The sequence below is a fragment of the Dasypus novemcinctus genome, chromosome 7, assembly GCF_030445035.2.
Source record: "Dasypus novemcinctus isolate mDasNov1 chromosome 7, mDasNov1.1.hap2, whole genome shotgun sequence".
In the NCBI taxonomy this organism is placed as follows: domain Eukaryota; kingdom Metazoa; phylum Chordata; class Mammalia; order Cingulata; family Dasypodidae; genus Dasypus; species Dasypus novemcinctus.
The window spans coordinates 12,141,212-12,158,331 of NC_080679.1; the positions used below are offsets into that span (position 1 = coordinate 12,141,212).

The 17,120-nt window shown below is 51.3% G+C and overlaps 1 protein-coding gene and 1 long non-coding RNA gene across 2 annotated transcripts; one reads left to right on the forward strand and one right to left on the reverse strand.

Moving 5' to 3' along the window:
* Positions 1-568: 568 nt before the first annotated feature.
* On the forward strand, positions 569-6,160 carry NMUR1 (neuromedin U receptor 1). Its single transcript, XM_023587124.2, has 4 exons — positions 569-590; positions 1,047-1,060; positions 1,809-2,664; positions 5,834-6,160. Exons 1-4 carry the CDS (start codon positions 569-571, stop codon positions 6,154-6,156), a joined length of 1,215 nt encoding a protein of 404 aa, XP_023442892.2. The 3' UTR covers positions 6,157-6,160.
* A 6,095-nt stretch (positions 6,161-12,255) lies between these two features.
* On the reverse strand, positions 12,256-17,087 carry LOC131279108 (uncharacterized). Its single transcript, XR_009186438.2, has 2 exons — positions 16,688-17,087; positions 12,256-14,303 (listed from the first exon to the last, which is right to left on the reverse strand). It is a non-coding gene; the product is annotated as an uncharacterized lncRNA (long non-coding RNA).
* Between the last annotated feature and the right edge of the window lie 33 nt (positions 17,088-17,120).

Sequence of the window (17,120 nt, forward strand, 5' to 3'; positions counted from 1 at the left end):
CCCTGCGCCCCGCGGGCCGCAGGCGGCATGGTAGGTGGGCGGCCGGGGGCGCGGAGGGGCGAGCGGGCAAAGGCCGGGCGGCGTGGCCCCGGGGAGCACGGGGTCGGGCGCACGGGCGCCACCCCCGGGGAGGGGTCGTCCCTCAGCCGCTGGGATTCTTTCTGCCTTTTGCCAGCCAGGGACGCCGCGGGTCTGGGGGTGCTGGCGCAGCGACCCTTTCGCGGGCGCAGGGAGCCGCCGTCGAATCAGGGCTGGCGCCTGCGCGCGCCGGGCTCCGCGCCCACCGCCCCCAGGGCTGGGGTGGAAGGTGGGGGGCAGGTCGGGGGCAGGTCGGGGGCAGGTCGGGGGCAGGTCGGGGGCAGGTCGGGCGAAGTCGGGGGCTGGGGCATTTGGGTAGATGAAATGCGCCTGCTCCCCGAATGCGGAGATTTAGGAATAAGAGAGAAACTTCTCGGTGGAGGCTTTGGTGAGGAGAACGATGCTGGGAGACAGGGAAGGCTCTGGAAGAAGGAAGTGGAATGGTGGGTACCAGGCACGGGGAGGCCCCAGGTACCATTTGAGGAGGGAAATGGAGCTGAAGGAAGAGGACCGTGAGTCCAGGAATGGAGCCTGAGCGGCGGGGCCCCTGGGCAGCCTGGCCCTCCCAGAGCCCATCAGTGCCCGCTGCCAGGGCTTCAGCCCTTGGATGTGCCTGCGCACCTTGGGGCAGCTCCTTGCCTTTTGTGCCAAGCCCGTGCCCAGCAGGAGCCTGCCTGCTTCAGCCCCTGCCCCATCTTCCCCTGGACTCTGCCCTTCCCTTTGCATCTGGGAAATAAGGGTCATGCTAATAGGGATTTAAATCGAGCACCGAAGATGTCCCAGCCACACTCCTGAACACTTTTCATGTGTTCTCTCGCTTAATCGTCACGGGATCCGTGAGGTAGGTTCTGTTGACATCTCCACATTACAGATGGGGAGATTGAGGCACAGTCTCAGCCAAAGAAGGACAAAGACACTGACTCCAGGCCTGTCTCTCTAGCCCTGTGGCCTGGGTTCTTCACCCCTAGACCTGCACAACTGGGTGACGAGAAGAGGAGCCCAACAGAATAGGGGACCCCAGAACTGGTAGCATCAAGGGAGCCAAATACTTAGACGTGAACGCCTTGGGTGACAGAAAACAGAAATGTGGGCCGATGTTTGCGTCAGTATTTTTGTTTATATTTTTTAGTCTTTTCACTCTCACTTGGTGCTCACAGAGCCTCCTTCCCTCGGTGAGCTGGGAAATAACCAGACTCTTACCAGTGGCCGGCAGACCCCGAGTTCATGCCTTTCAAGGCTTGATCTCCCTGGATCCTCTAATCGTAAGGAAATGGCCTCAGAGGTCGACACACACAAGGGCAGCCAGCCAGGAACTGGGGGCGGCTGGCTGTGAACCCAGGCAGTTGCTTCCAGAACCCTGGCTCTTAAAGACTGCGATGCTGTGCATTGTGCCCTCTTAACAGACGCCCCGGGCGAGGCTCCCATGTGACTCTCCTCAAGTCTGTGGCTTGAAGGAGAGAGACCCCAGGGGAGACTGCAGGTGGCAAAGCCCATGCTTGCGAGGAGCTGTCGTTTGTAAAAGGTTTCAACATATCATTACACTTAAAATGGAAGCGCCATATCATATCCCTTTTCAGATGTCCATTTTTACATCTCTGACACTGGAATGTGTTTTAGGGTGGATGGCAGTGCTTTTCTTTCTCGGCAGGATGTAAGATTGTGGTCATTTGAGTATTTGATGCATGATGACAAAGCCAGGACTCCCCGAGTGACTTCTCTTCTGTTCACAGGCTTGTTCCGGCTCCAATTGCTCCGTCCCCCCTGAGAAACTGCCCCTTCCCTGCAATGCCAATGGGACCTGGGGCAACTTTGAGCCCAGGGACTTGAACCTGACCGACGAGGCGCTGAAACTCAAGTACCTGGGGCCCCAGCAGACGGAGCTCTTCGCGCCCATCTGCGCCATGTACCTGCTGATCTTCCTGGTGGGCACCGTGGGCAACGGGCTGACCTGCCTGGTCATCCTGCGCCACAAGACCATGCGCACACCCACCAACTGCTACCTCTTCAGCCTGGCCACGGCCGACCTGCTGGTGCTGCTCGTGGGCCTGCCCCTGGAGCTCTACGAGATGTGGCACAACTACCCCTTCCTGCTGGGAGCCGGCGGCTGCTGGTTCCGCACGCTGCTCTTCGAGACCGTCTGCCTGGCCTCGGTGCTCAACGTCACGGCCCTGAGCGTGGAGCGCTACGTGGCCGTGGTGCACCCACTGGAGGCCAGGGCCGTGGTGACACACACCCACGTGCGCCGCGTGCTTGGCGCCATCTGGGGCCTGGCCGTGCTCTGCTCCGTGCCCAACACCAGCCTGCATGGCATCCAGCGGCTGCACGTGCCCTGCCGGGGCGCCGTGCCCGGCTCGGCCATCTGCATGCTGGTGCGCCCACGGGCCCTCTACAGGCTGGTGGTGCAGATCACGGCGCTGCTCTTCTTCTGCCTGCCCATGGCCACCATCAGCGTGCTCTACCTGCTCATCGGGCTGCGGCTGCGGCGCGAGCGGCTGCTGCTCGGGCCCGGGGCCCGGGGCCGGGACCCGGCGGCCTCCATGGCGCAGTCGCAGGACCGGGGTCGGAGGCAGGTGACCAAGATGCTGTGTAAGTGCCACTGCTGGGCGGCGGGGGTGGGGGCGGTGGCCGAGCCCGGCTCTGACACGAGACTGGGGGCGACGGGTCTGCAGGCAAGGCCGAGGGTCTGGGTTCTGGGGCCTGGTTGGGTTTTGGAGCCTGGCTGTTTGGCGGTGCGACGTGTGCATGTGTGTGTGAGTCTGCGGATGTGTGTCTCCGGGTAGATCCTTTTAGATTACCTTGCTAGAAACTTATACCAGAGATAACTGTTACTGGCCCATGGCAGGACTGGCTACAACGTTTGTGGGGTACAAAATGAAAATTTCGAGGTCCCTTGTTCAAACGTATTAAGAACATCAAGATGCAACAGCAGAGCATTAAACCAAGCCCTGGGCCTTGTAGCTTGGGGCCCTGTATGCCATATCCATGAACTGTCCCTACTCAGGGAACCAAGAGAGGGCAGGGGCACGTGGTGGCCGACGCTGGGACCTGGGCCTTGCAGGTCTCTCAGCTTTGCTGCTAACCGTGCCTCAGCTCTCTTTCTCCCGATGGCAGCCTGGGAGGCACAGCCACAGGCACACAGGCCCCTCTGGCCTTAGGTGCTATTGAAAAGTCTCAGACAAGGGTTCTGATTGGTGGGACTTGGGTCACGGCCCACCCCCTGGGCCTGAGTGGCAGGTGACAGAGGAGGCCAGGGCACGCCCAGCTGGGTGGGAGCACTGTAGATCTTCCCATGGTCCCTGGGAAGCAAGACCATCGGATCCTGCTTTGGTGGCTGATTCCCTCTCGTGCCCACTGCACCCCTGCACGGCTGCAGCTTGGCAGGCCCTGGATCTGGCAGGTGGGGTGAGCCGGGGCAGGAGAGGGCCCCCCACCCCCTCTGGAGCAGTGTTCCAGAGCCACGCCTGCCTCCTAGCTCTGAGTCAGCGGGGCCAGGGCTTTGCCTGCACTACAGACTGGCTGCCCCCTCTGCGCCACCCCCCGCCAGCCAATGGGCTGAGCCCGCAGCTGGCCCACATCTGGGACAGGCTTTCACTGCTGCAAAGGTGGAGAGTCTTTTTTTTCTTTTAATAGAATGGCCTTTTATTTATTTATATTTATTTTTTAAACATTTATTTATTTTTCTTCCCCACCCTCCCCTGCCCTGCTGTTTTTGCTTTCTGTGTCCATTCACTGTGTGATCTTCTGTATCTATTTCTCTTTTTTGTCTTCTCTTGTCATCTTTCTCCTCTAGGATTCATTGGGATTTCATCCTGGGGACCTCTGATCTGGAGAGAGGTTCTCTGTCAATTGCACCACCTCAGTTTCTGGCATCTTCTGTGCTTCACCTTGACTCTCCCCTTCATCTCTCTTTTGTTGCATCATCATCTTGCGCACACACTGTCTCACCGTCTGGGTACTCAGCTTGCTGCATGGGCACTCAGCCTACCATGCAGACACTGGCTTACCACGTGGGTACTGGCTTATCATGTGGGCACTCGGTTCACCACACGGGCACTCGGCTCGCCATGCGGGCACTCAGCTCACCACGCAGGCATGCTTTCTCCTCTTTTTGACCAGGAGACCCCAGGGATCGAACCCAGGTCCTCCCATATGGTAGGCAGAGGTCTTATCACTTGAGCCACATCTGCTTCCCTGGGGTGTCTTTTTAAAGGCCCCCCAGCTTGCTGGCCTGGGACCACGAGCTTTCTTCTTGCTTTCAGTCTTTGCTCTCTGAGGGCTGTTGTGCACCAGGCTGTCTGCTCGAGACTTTGTTGGAAAGGGATTTTTTAAAAAAGATTTATTTATTTATTTATCTCCCCATCCCCCTCCCCAGTTGTCTGCTCTCTGTGTCCATTCACTGTGTGTTCTTCTGTGACCGCTTCTATCCTTATCAGTGGCGCCGGGAATCTGTGTTTCTTTTTGTTGCATGATCTTGTTGTGTCAGCTCTCCATGTGGGTGGCGCCATTCCTGGGCAGGCTGCACTTTCTTTCGTGCTGGGCGGCTCTCCTTACGTGGCACACTCCTTGCGCGTGGGGCTCCCCTATGCGGGGGACACCCCTGCGTGGCATGGCACTCCTTGCGCACATCACCACTGTGCATGGGCCAGCTCCACATGGGTCAAGGAGGCCCGGGGTTTGAACTGCAGACCTCCCATGTGGTAAGCAGAGCCCTAACCACTGGGCCAAGTCTGCTTCCCAGAAAGGGATTATGAGGTAAGCTGTGCTTGGGCATGACGGAAGACAGGGCATGTAAAAGAGAGTGAGATGCAGAAGCAAGACCAAGAAACAAGAAACCAAAACCACAGCCACATGCACACAGGCCCCTCTGGCCTTAGGTGCTATTGAAAAGTCCCAGACAAGGGTTCTGATTGGTGGGACTTGGGTCACAGCCCATCCCCTGGGCCTGAGTGGCAGGTGGCAGAGGCGGCCAGGGCACACCCAACTGGGTTGGAGCACTGTGGATCTTCCCGTGGTCCCTGGGAAGCAAGACCAGTGGATCCTGCTTTGGTGGCTGATTCCCGCTCGTGCCCACTGCACCCCAGCATGGCTGCAGCTTGGCAGGCCTTGGCAGAGCAGGCCTGGTGGCAGGGACTCAAGGAAGGGCAGGGCTGATGAAGGCCAGGGCTGGGAGGAAGCCTGGGCGAAAGAGCAGGGCCTTGGCCACCCATCCTATCTTCTCCTGGGGAGAAGCACTCTCTCCGGTGAAGGAGGAGTTAGTCCAGGACAAGATGTCAGCTGGGGCTGGGATGGCGCCTGGGGCCAGGAGTGTGGGGTGTGTGTGCTGGAGCGGGTGTGGCGTGTGATGTGTGTGCGTATAGGGGCGTGGGGATGAGTGTCTCTTGCACTCTCTGGCCCCATGCCCTCACTTCCCATTGCTCCCTGAGCTGCACCCCTTCTGCTTCTCCCTGCACATGCATCAGCCAGCAGCGCCTCTAGATGGGACAGTCCCCAGCTCCCTGAGGATAACGGGGAGATGAGCTGACTGCACGGGGCCAGGAGCCAGAGGGGGACAGGGTGGGGGGGCCTTCAGTGCCACTCCTCATGGGTGGGCCTGAGCCTGTCCCGACTGGCTGTGAAGTCTGAGCCCTAAGCGGGGACAGGTCCAAGAGGAGGCCTTGGGGAGGGGAGGAGAGTATGGCGGGGACCACCCGACTGAGGTCTTGCGGAAGGCGGCTGGGGCACGGCGGGCCCAGCTCTCCCCTCTCTGCTCCTGCAGTTGTGCTGGTCCTCGTGTTTGGGATCTGCTGGGCCCCGTTCCACATCGACCGCCTCATGTGGAGCTCCGTGCCCCGCTGGACGGCGGGCCTGCACCTGGCCTTCCAGTACGTGCACGTTGTCTCCGGCGCCTTCTTCTACTTCAGCTCGGCCATCAACCCCGTCCTCTACAGCCTCATGTCCAGCCGCTTCCAGGAGACCTTCCGGGAGGCCCTGTGCTTTGGGGCGGGCTGCCTCCGCCACAGGCCCCGCCGCAGCTCCCACAGCCTCAGCCGGGTGACCACGGGCAGCACCCTCTATGACCTGGGCTTCCCGGGCGGCTAGGGCCCTCGCCCCGGCCGAGGATGGTGGCCCAAAGGGGCAGCAGGAAGTTGATCCCTCCTGAGCGGAGCCTCAGAGCAGCTTGGCCCGGAGGTGCCAGGGGACCACGGGCATTTGGGGAGCCGCGACTGCCTTCTGCAGGATGTCCTCATGACCTGCCCCCTGGCGCCCTGTCCCGCTTCAGCCTAGAACCTCTGACCAGCACCTCCGTGGCTCCTGCCCCCGCCCATGCGTTTGAGACTCAAGGGAAAGCGCGAGACGAGGAGCAGTAAGCGCCAATGCCTGAGGACCCCTGTCTTGCTGCTTGTCCTCCCGAGCCCCCAAGTTCCCCGGGTCAAGTCCTTGCAGAGACACCGCAATCTGTTAACAGCGGCCTAGCATCCTCCTTCGGGACCCATCTCCGCCCTAATTGCTAAAACAGTCCCAAGGGAGCTCCCTCCCTTCTCATTTCTTGTTAAGCGACCACGGTCCTGACCCATTCTGTACTCTTTAGTTCTCGGCCTGCACCTGACCCCTCACTGGCCACCAGTCCCCTCATCCTGCTCTGAGACCCCCACCTGGTGGAGCTGCTGGGTGGCAGGGGAGCTGGTTCCAATCTCAGCCCTGCCGCTGCCACCTGCCTTTGTGGCGTCCAGCAGGCTGCTTCACCTTCCCAGGCCCTGGTTCCTTGCTGGCCAAAGGACAGGGGCCCAGCGGGTGCAGCCCGGTGGTTTGAGTGCCTGCTTCCCACGTACGGGGTCTTGGGTTTGATCCCGGGTACCTCAAAAAAAAAAAATGCACACAGAGATTTAAAATAATAAAAAAACAAAGAAAATAAAGGTTAAAAAAAATTGTGGAGCCAATGTAGCTCAGTGGTTGAGCTCCAGCTTCCCACATACGAGGTCCTGAGTTCATTTCTGGCCCCAGTAAAATAATGGTTAGGAAAAAAAAAAAAGGAAAGGGACCCTACCATTTTTTCCCCACTTTTTAAAAAAGTTAAAGTTAATACATCACAAGGAATGTGACATTAAAAAACATAAAAAAACAAAAAACGTAAGAGTTTCCCCTGTAACCCACTCCCCCCCCATCATTTTTGTAAATTGTATTTTTTGGAAGATATATACATCACACAAAAAATGTTACATTAAAAAATAGAAGGGGTTCCTGTGTACCCCACCCCCCACCATTCATAGTGTCATGCTTTGGCACATCAGCTGTGGTTTTCTGTGTGTGCCTGAGCCACTGCTTGTAAAGAAACCACCTGATACCCTCAGATTAAGAAGGCAGAAGTAACTCCACATCCTCGTCGCCTCCCACCCCCGCTTCCTCCCTCCCTGACCGCGACATGCCGCTTCACGAAGCCCCCAGGAGTGACTCTGGGCCTCGGTCTTTGCTTGTGGTGGAACAGGTGGGGCCTGGCACCAGATGGGGGGCTGGTGTCTGAGCTGGGCCCACCCTCTCCTGCCGCTGCCGTCAGGTGAGCAGAGCCCCGGACCTGGCAGGAGACAAGGGCAGACCCAGGAGTGACCCTGTGGTGAGACTTCTTAGGGCTCAATGAGGCAAGTATAAGGACAGGTGACTCCGTGAACCCAAGTCCCATCCTGAATCCCTGGGGCCACCTCGGTGCTCAGTCAGGACCGAGTTAATGGGTGAAAGTCACCGGGTCCTGCCGCCAGGCATCCGAGCAGTCCCTGCCATGTCCTCCTGAGAGGGCTCTGGCGGAGAACCCTGGCCCCGGGCCGGAGGCTGCAGCCTGGCCTGGGAGGAAGAAGGCCTCACGTAGGTGGGTCTGTGGGTCCAGGTTCTCTGCAGGAAAGTCCCCTGCTTGGCTCAGGTCCCTGTCCACAAAGAGAAGGTGACTGTACAGGGTCACAATTATAAAAATAAATGCTCACTGTAGAAAATCTGAAAGTACAAACAGAAACAAAAACATTCAGGACTTGGAGGTGTCCCGGGTGGTACTGCAGTGCAGTTACTGGACATTGTATGTCCTCCCATGGCCCACTGGGTGGACTGGAGGAGAGTGTGGACTGTAATGTGGGCCATTGACCATGAGGTGCTGCAGTGCTCAGAGATGTATTCACCAAGTGCAATGAATGTCCCATGATGATGGAGGAGGATGTTGTTATGGGGGGAGGAGTGGGGGGAGGGGGGTGGGGGGTATATGGGGACCTCATATTTTTTTAATGCAACATTAAAAAAAAAAAAGAAAACAATTCCTGAAGTATTAAAACCAGCCCTATCCTTACTCTAAAGAGGAAAGTACTGTCTCCATTTTGACCTGTTTCCTTCTAACAATGGTTTCATAGTCAAGATGGGTTTAGTGCTTGGCCTTTTCCATACAGACATTCCTTCCACACTCTAGGTCCCCTCATCTGACTTATGGACCCCACCCCGAGGGGCCTTGGGCAGCCCTGGGTGTGCCCTGGGTCTTCGAGCCCGAGTGGGATGAGTCCCTGCGTGTTGGCCGGTCTGCTGCGCTCAGAAGAGGCTGGCGGAAACCCCGACTGCCAGGGAAGGAGGCGCCAGCCTGGCCTGCACGACGGTTTGGGGCAGCCTCATGGCTCAGCAGTCAGGGAGTGTGGGGAGCCTCAGCCGTGTCAGGCCACGAGAAGCGTCAGAGCTCTGCTATGAGTGCAGCAGAGGCTGAGGGGACATTCCCCGGCTCCCTGAGGGTAACGGGGAGAAGTGGTGGCTTCACGGGCCACAGCATGGATCCGGGAGCTGAAGCGGGCCTGGCTGGGTGGGCCTGTCCTGACAGATGTGAAGCCTGAGCCCCTCCTTGGATGCTCAAGAGCTTGGACGCTAGTTCCCATCTACTCTACTCCTGCTCTTATCCACAGGACATCGGCGTCCATGTGGCTGAGCCTCCTGATGCCCTGGGGGTCAATTCCTGAGCGTGGCAGCCACTCTGGCAAACTTTCTCGTCCACCTGGCCTCACAGCCCCTTGGTCCAGCCTCATTCCCAAGATCTCCAGTTTTTCCCTTTCTGAAAGTGAACTCTTGCCCGTGACTCTTACTCCTGCTCTTTTATTCTGCTGCCCCCACTAGAGATGGCATCTTCTACCCCATCTAACCTTGCAGGTACTCGCCTGCCCTGCTTTCCCCAATTAGCCTCCTCTGCTCTTCATCTCCTTTCGGATGGGTCGTAGATCCCAGACTCCATTACAGCCAACCCTCTGGCAGTATTCCTGAAGGCCAGGGTGAGTATACTGGAATCATCCTTTCCTGGTCAGAAAAAGGGTTATTTTCTTTGGAAATTCAAAGTCCAAGATTAGCCTCACCAGCAAGCTCTTACAAAACTGCCTCTGCCCACCCTTCCTTCTGTTAAGCATCTACTCAGGAAATGAGAATTATGTTGCATGTCACATCTAGTCTTTACATAGTCACAGGCTATTTCCAAAATCCCTCCTGACATCTGTGAGCATGTCTCATTTTTTTTATTCCTTAGCTTAAAATTTCCAGTTTTATCCACCTTCAATTTACAGTTCAGCTGTGTTAATTACATTCACAATATTGTGCCACCACCACCATCATCCATTTCCAAAATTTTTCCCTAACCCAATCTGAAACTCCTTCCCATCAACTCCCACTTCCCTCCCCAACCTGGCTGCTGCTTACCTGTGTTCTAGTTTCTGACTCCTTGAATTTAGAAACACTAATTACTTCATCTAAGTGAGATCATACAATATTTGTTGGTTTGTTTTTGGTTTAATTCACTCAACATGATGTCTTCAAGCATATATCAGAACGTCATTCTTTTTTATGGCTGGATAATAATGCATTATATATATAGACCACATTTGGTTTATCCATTCATCTGCTGATGTATAGTTGGGTTGCTTCCAACTTTTGGCAATTGTGAATAATGCTGCTATGAACATGGATGTGCAAACACCTCGAGTCCATGCTTTCAAGTTTTTTGGATATATACCTAGAAGTAGGACTGCCAGGTCACATAATCCCACACTTAACTTTCTAAGAAACTGCCAATCTGCCTTCTAGAGCAGTTGTACCATTTTACATTTCCACCACCAATGTACAAGGGTTCCTATTTCTCCACATCCTCCCCAATACTTTTTTTTTTTTTTTAAAGATTTATTTATTCATTTAATTCCTGCCCCCCCTGCCCCGGTTGTTTGTTCTCTGTGTCTATTTGCTGCGTCTTGTTTCTTTGTCCGCTTCTGTTGTCGTCAGTGGCACGGGAAGTATGGGCGGCACCATTCCTGGGCAGGCTGCACTTTCTTTCGCACTGGGCGGCTCTCCTTACGGTGCACTCCTTGCACGTGGGGCTCCCCAACGCGGGGGACACCCCTGCATGGCAGGGCACTCCTTGCGCGCATTAGCACTGCACATGGGCCAGCTCCACACGGGTCAAGGAGGCCCGGGGTTTGAACTGCAGACCTCCCATATGGTAGACGGACGCCCTAACCACTGGGCCAAGTCCGTTTCCCCTCAATACTTATTTTCTGTTTGTTTTGTTTTTAGGTACTGGGGGCTGGGGATTGAACCCAGGACCTCGTATGTAGGAAGCCAGCACTCAGCCACTGAGTCACATTGGCCACCCTGAGTTGTTTTTTTCTTTTGTTTTGCTTGTTGTTGTTCTTTTCCAGGAGGCACCAGGATCCCAACCTGGGACCTCTCATGTGGGAAGCAGGCACTCAACTGTTTGAGCCACATCTGCTCTGTTTTTTAATAGTAATCATTCTGGTGGGTGTGAAGTGGTATCTCATTGTGGTTTTGTTATGCATTTCCCTAATAACTAATGATGTTGAGCATCTTTTTGTGTGATTATTGGCCATTTGTATATGTCTTTTGGAGAAATGTCTACTCAAATCTATTGTCCATTTCTTAATTGGGTTGTCTTTTTGTTGTTTATAGTTCCTCATAATTATGGATATTAAACCCTTATCAGATAGTTTTCAAGTATTTCCTCCCACCATCTTGGTTGTCTTTTTACTTTCTTGATAAAGTCCTTTGATGTACAAGTTCTTAATTTTAAGTCCCACTTACCTACTTTTTTCTTTTGTTGCTGTGTTTTCCATGTAAAATCTAAGAAATTATTGTCTAACACAAGATCCTAAAGATGCTTCCCCACATTTCCTTCTAGGAGTTTTACAGTTTTTATTTTTATATATGTCTCTGATACATTTTCAGTTAATTTTTGTATATGGTGTGAGGTAGGGGTCCACTTTCATTCTTTTGCATGTGGATATCGTCTTCCCAGGCCTGCTGTTGAGGAGACTGTTATTTCCCCACTGAGTAGACTTGGTACCCTTGTCAACAATCAACTGGCCATAGATATAAGGGTTTATTTCTGAACTCCCAATGAAATTCCATTCATCTGTATAGCTTTCTTTGTGCCAGTACTACAGGGTGATTATTGTAGCTCTTCAGAAAGTTTTAAAATTGGGACAAGTGAGTCCTCCAATTATTTTTATTTTTCAAGATGGTTTTGAGCCCATCCTCTTTTACCCATTTCTCAGTCTCTCCATCTGCCCCATTCTTGTCTTCTAATGGCCAATCAAGTTTTCCTAATAGAGGATTTGTTTGTTTGTTTGTTTTGGGGGGGACAGGGTCCTGTAGCATTTGAACTCCCTTCCCATTGGGGAGAATCCCTCATAGAGTGACTCTTGGTGAGAGACCAGGCCCAGGCTCCCACTACAGAAGCTGAAAAGAATCTCTGCCCCTGCTGAAGTATACCGTGTGGTACCGTGTGGACCAGCCAGCAGCACAATGCAACATGGACCTGGATCTGGCCAACTGATACCAAGACCTAGGACAGCTAGTGTGCCCAGGGGCAGGAGTGCTAACCACAGCGCACTAGGCAGACTATCCCCTGGTTTCTGTCTGCTTTCTCACCCAGGTTTTCCATCCTTCCTGTTGATATTTTAAGCTACTGGTAGCCTTTCAATAAATCCCTTAGCTGCTTATGTTGGCCAGAGCCATTTTCTGTTGTTTGCAACCAGAACCTTGACAGAACCCACCCACTGGTTTGAAGGTTATATATTCTGCTTGTTCTACTAATGGTTATGTCTAAGATAAGCAGATATTATTAATTTTTTAAAAAAATTACCGACTGTAATATTTAATAATCATTCTCATACTCTCTCTTCCTAATTCTTTTAAGATTTATTTATTCCTCCCCCGGTTGTCTGCTTTCTGTGTCCATTCACTGTGTGTTCTTCTGTGTCTGCTTGTATTCCTTTTTTTTTTTTTTAATTTTTAAATTTATTTCTCTCCCCTTCCCCATCCCCCCCAGTTGTCTGCTCTGTGTCCATTCACTGTGTGTTCTTTTGTGTCCACTTATATTCTTATCAGCGGCACTGGGAATCTGTCTCTTTTTGTTGCATCATCTTGCTGTGTCAGCTCTCTGTGTATGTGGCACCACTCCTGGGCAGGCTGCATTTTTTTTCGTGTGGGGTGGCTCTCCTTATTGGGCGCACTCCTTATGCATGGGGATCCCCTACGGGGAGGACACCCCTGCATGGTACAGCACCCCACACACAGTGGGCCAGCTCACCACAGGGTTCAGGAGGCCCTGGGTTTGAACCCTGGACCTCCCATGTGGTAGGCAGACACTCAACAGGTGAGCCAAATCCGCTTCCCTGCGTGTAGTCTCTTTAGGTGGCTTGGGGAACTGATCCCAGGTTCAGAGTGGGAGAAAGGCGATCATTCTCTTGTGCCACCTCAGCTCCCTGATCTGCTGCATCTCTTATTATCCCTTCTCTGTGTCTCTTTTTGTTGCGTCATCTTGCTGTGCCAGCTCTCCACGTGGGCCAGTACTCGTGCGCAGGGCAGTACTCTGTGCAGGCCAGCCCTCCGCATAGGCCAGCCCTCTGTGAGGGCCAGCTCACCACATGGGCCAGCTTGCCTTCACCAGCCCCAGGCATAGAACTCTGGACCTCCTATATGGTAGACAGGAGCCCAATTGCTTGAGCCACATCCGCTTCTCTCCTCTCTAGTTTTTAAAACTCTCTTTTTTTAAGAGATAGGAAAACTACAGACAGATTTAAGGAATCTGATTTGGGGAAGGAGGTCTAAACCTTCTTCAGCACAAGAAAAGAATTTTGTGCTTCTCTTGACAAAGCAGTAGAGTGTAGTGGTTGTGAGCAAGGACTCTGGAGTCAGACTGCAGGGGTCTGAATCCCAGCCTAGCCACTCACTAATTACCCTAAAAAGTCAGAATGGCCATAGGCCAAAGTCAGACCAAACTGAAAGGTATTGACATTTCTAAAGCAAAATGTGTCAAGTGCCTGCACACCAAGGGAATCAGAGGGAAACAATGACAGGAGCACCCTCCCTAACTGTCCAGATTTCTAAATCTCCCAAGCAGAGCCAGTCTGAGGAGTGTAGCGAGCTAAAGTAAATGTACCCTTGTGTGATCTTTTGGTAACACCCCAACCACATCCTTTCAAGCTTTTGCAAGGATGAGGCTCCAGGCCCAGGAATACAACTGGAAGGGATAGAAACTAAGGCCCAAGTAGGACAGTGGAATTCAGGGATGGCTGTACCAGGCTGGGCAAGAGTGTCCCAGCTCAGGAAAGGTGGCCACAAGGGCTGGAGTTAGACTGGAGTGCCTGGCAGCTGCTGCCACGTTCTCTGGCACATCTACTAAAGTAGCTCTAATCTTTTTATCTAATATTCAGGTCTCTCCATCAACTCTAAGCAATGTGGGCATCATTCATTCATTCAATACTTATTGTGCACCAAGTATATGTCAGAAAGGGTAAAAGGCCTCAGGAGCAGGAACATATAAACAGACTGGCATCATAAGCGTTCTGACAGCTGGAACTCTGGGGACATGAGAGGAACCTGCCCTAGAGGAGGGAAGGATTTCAGGAGGCAGTGCTGCTCAGGACTCATGAAAGAGGGCACCCAGTAGGCCTCCTATCTTTGGCCAGGGGAGGATGAGCATCGTCAATGACAGTACTACCAACACTCTATCCACTAGAGGAGGATAAAGACCCCAAAGGGAAATGAGGGCTATGTCAGGAGGAAGAATGGACGCTGGACAGGCAAAAGCAAAGCCAAAAAAACTACAGTCCACTATCATTACTCTCATTCTCTGGACTTCCTTGGCTGCCCTTTCTGGAGCTTGGATTTGGAACATCCCCTCCAGTTTCTCTGCTGTATTACCTTCGTTAGACAGGAGTTCTTCTATTCTTGTTCTAGGAAATGTGAAAAAAAATGAAGAAAAGTTGAAAGAAAAAAAGACATGTTCGTATTCACAACATCCAAATTAATCACTAACATTTCAGCAATGTGTTTCCTATCATTTTTCTACATATACTTTTCTCCTGTTCATGAAAAATTGAGCTGACAACAAACTGTCTGATCGATTTTAACTTCACAAAGTGGGACACCCAGATGTTAAGAGAATCTTAGTGAGAAGTAACAGAAGCACAAAACACCAACCATGGAGTATTCCTGCAAAAGAATCGAACCTGAATCTAACAAAACTTCCAGATCTCACCATCAGTTTACAAGAAACACTGAGGATGGAGAAATATGTTAAAGACACCACAAGGTGTCAGCCAAATCCAGAATAAGAACAAATTCTATAGGACAAATGATTCAGTCTCTTCAACAAATGGCCTTAAAAAGGGAGGATTCCTATTATAGATTAAGAGACTTATGAAACATATTAAGAGGCGTATCAACCAAACGTAGTGTGTGAACCTTTTTAAATCCTAATTCAAACAAACCAACAGTAAAAAGCCATATTTTGACACAGAGAAAATTACACACAGATTAGATATTAGATTGTATCAAGGTCCCTATTATCCAGAGAAACATTCTGAAATGTTTACAGGTGAACTGTGATGCCTGGGACTTGCTTTAAAATACCCAAACAAAGGAAAGTAGGGAGGTAGAAGAAGAAAGGAAAGGAAGAAAAAAAAAAAAAAAAAACAACAAAGTAGGGCAGAGAATAGAAAAAAGAATGGCAAAAATATTAAGGCTTTGGGGAATAGATGTGGCTCAAGCAGCTGAGTGCCTGCCTGCCATATGGGAAGTCCTGGGTTCAGTTCCCAGTGCCTCCTAAAGAAAAAACAAGACTACAAGCAGCCAATGAACAAAAAACGAGCAGACAATGAATGTAAACAATGAGCAAAAGAAAAAAAAGCAAAGGGACAAGGGAGCCTTGAGGGGGTCGAAATGTGAGGGTTGATTAAAAAATATATACATATATATTAAGGCTTTGAAGCTGGGTGATAGGTAAAAGGGGATTCATTATACTATTCTCTAATGTTTGAAATTTACATATTTTTAAACTCTGCAATAAAGATTCATGTATATGTCCATCAGCAGAGTAGGTACCTATCAATGGAATTCCTAAATGCAAGGAAATAAGAACTTCCTTTATTGGAAATTGCCAAATTTCTCTCCAGGTGTTTGCATTACTGTATTAAATTACATTTCCCTAGTGGTTGTGAGGTCAAGCATCTCTTCAAATCTTTAATTGGCCACATTTCTTCTGAAAATACCAGCAGCTTAAAGTATCACTTGCTTGTTCATATCCTTTGCCCATGTTCTTTGGTTGTCTTTTTCTTACAGATTTGTGCTTCTTTGTCGATTCTGATACTTTTTGTTATATTTATTGCAAATATTTCCCTCCAATTTGTTCATATTTTAAATTTGTTTATATACTTGCATCCAGAAGTTTTCAATTATCGTCAAATCCGTCATTAACTTTACTTATGGATTTTGTACTTGGAGTCTTTAGAGTCCCTAGGTCATGTTCCTAACTTTAATAAGAAAGCTTCCTAATTTTTGTCATCAAATGTTTAGTTTGCATTTTCACAGATAAGCCTTATGAAGTCAAATAACTTCCCTATCTAACATAATATGCTTCCTTTTTCAGTCTGTGAGTTTAACAGACCTATTCCTTACTTTCTTGCATTCACTCCAGGGATGAATGCAACTTGATCAATATTCTTTCACTATACTGCCTGGTTCAATTTGCTTTATTTGCTAATATTTTATTTGAATCTTGCATCTTTGATAAAAAGTAAAGTGGGCTTTCATTTTCTTTTGAGTTGTCCCGCATCAGTTTTCTTAACACATTTGAGCTACTCTTCTAACGTAAACTATGTAAAAGTTTTTAGTGAGGCATCAAATCTAAAACAAGCAAATTGTTCTCCCTATTCTCCTTATTCCCAATTTGTGCCTTTCTTAACCTAGGACGAAGGGCAGGCCTCCTTAATGGGGATTACCGTTCTTCATCCCCAAATACATATCCAAGGGCCCTTTTTCGGATCCCAGTGTAGGGATAATTCCCAGGATTTTGATCTTGCCATTGCTGCCTACTGGTGCTAGTGGACTTTGAGAACACATTAATGAATCGTACGGAATGGTATTGAATGAGGATGTAAATCAACGGCCTTAGACAAGTTCATTAACTTCTTGGGTCTCAAATTCCCAAAATGTAAAACGGAACTAACATCTAAGTCGCAAGTTTACTGTAAAAAGTCCATGAAACAGCAACTAGTACAATGCTGACAGACTAGGTGTGAAACTATTTTAGCTATAACCATTACTACCAATTACTAACTGGTGCGAGTCGGCAGCAGAAGACGGTAGTCGAGGCCAAGAATCTAGCCGTGAAGTCCCATATTCCGGGTTCGAGTCTCCGCTCCACCTCGCTTTGTTCGTGGGACTCTCAGGCGGTAATCTCTTCGCCTCCGTTTCGGCTGCAAGTGAGAATACTAACACGTTAACTTCCTGAGTCGGTGTGCGGCCTGAACAGGCTAGCATCAGGCCTCAATAAACTGCTGTTATTACGACCGCTGTTTACTTTCCTGAGGCCCCACCAGCCGCCGTCCGGGACCGGAACTTTGCGCCGCCCGCAACTCCGTCTCCGGAGGAAACCAGGATAAGTAACCGGAGCCCACCGCAGCCAACATGTGCACCCTCTGCGCAGGCGCCGTACGTGCGGCACCAGGTCGAGACCCGGCCTCAAGCCTTGCGCACCTCCCACCACCCCT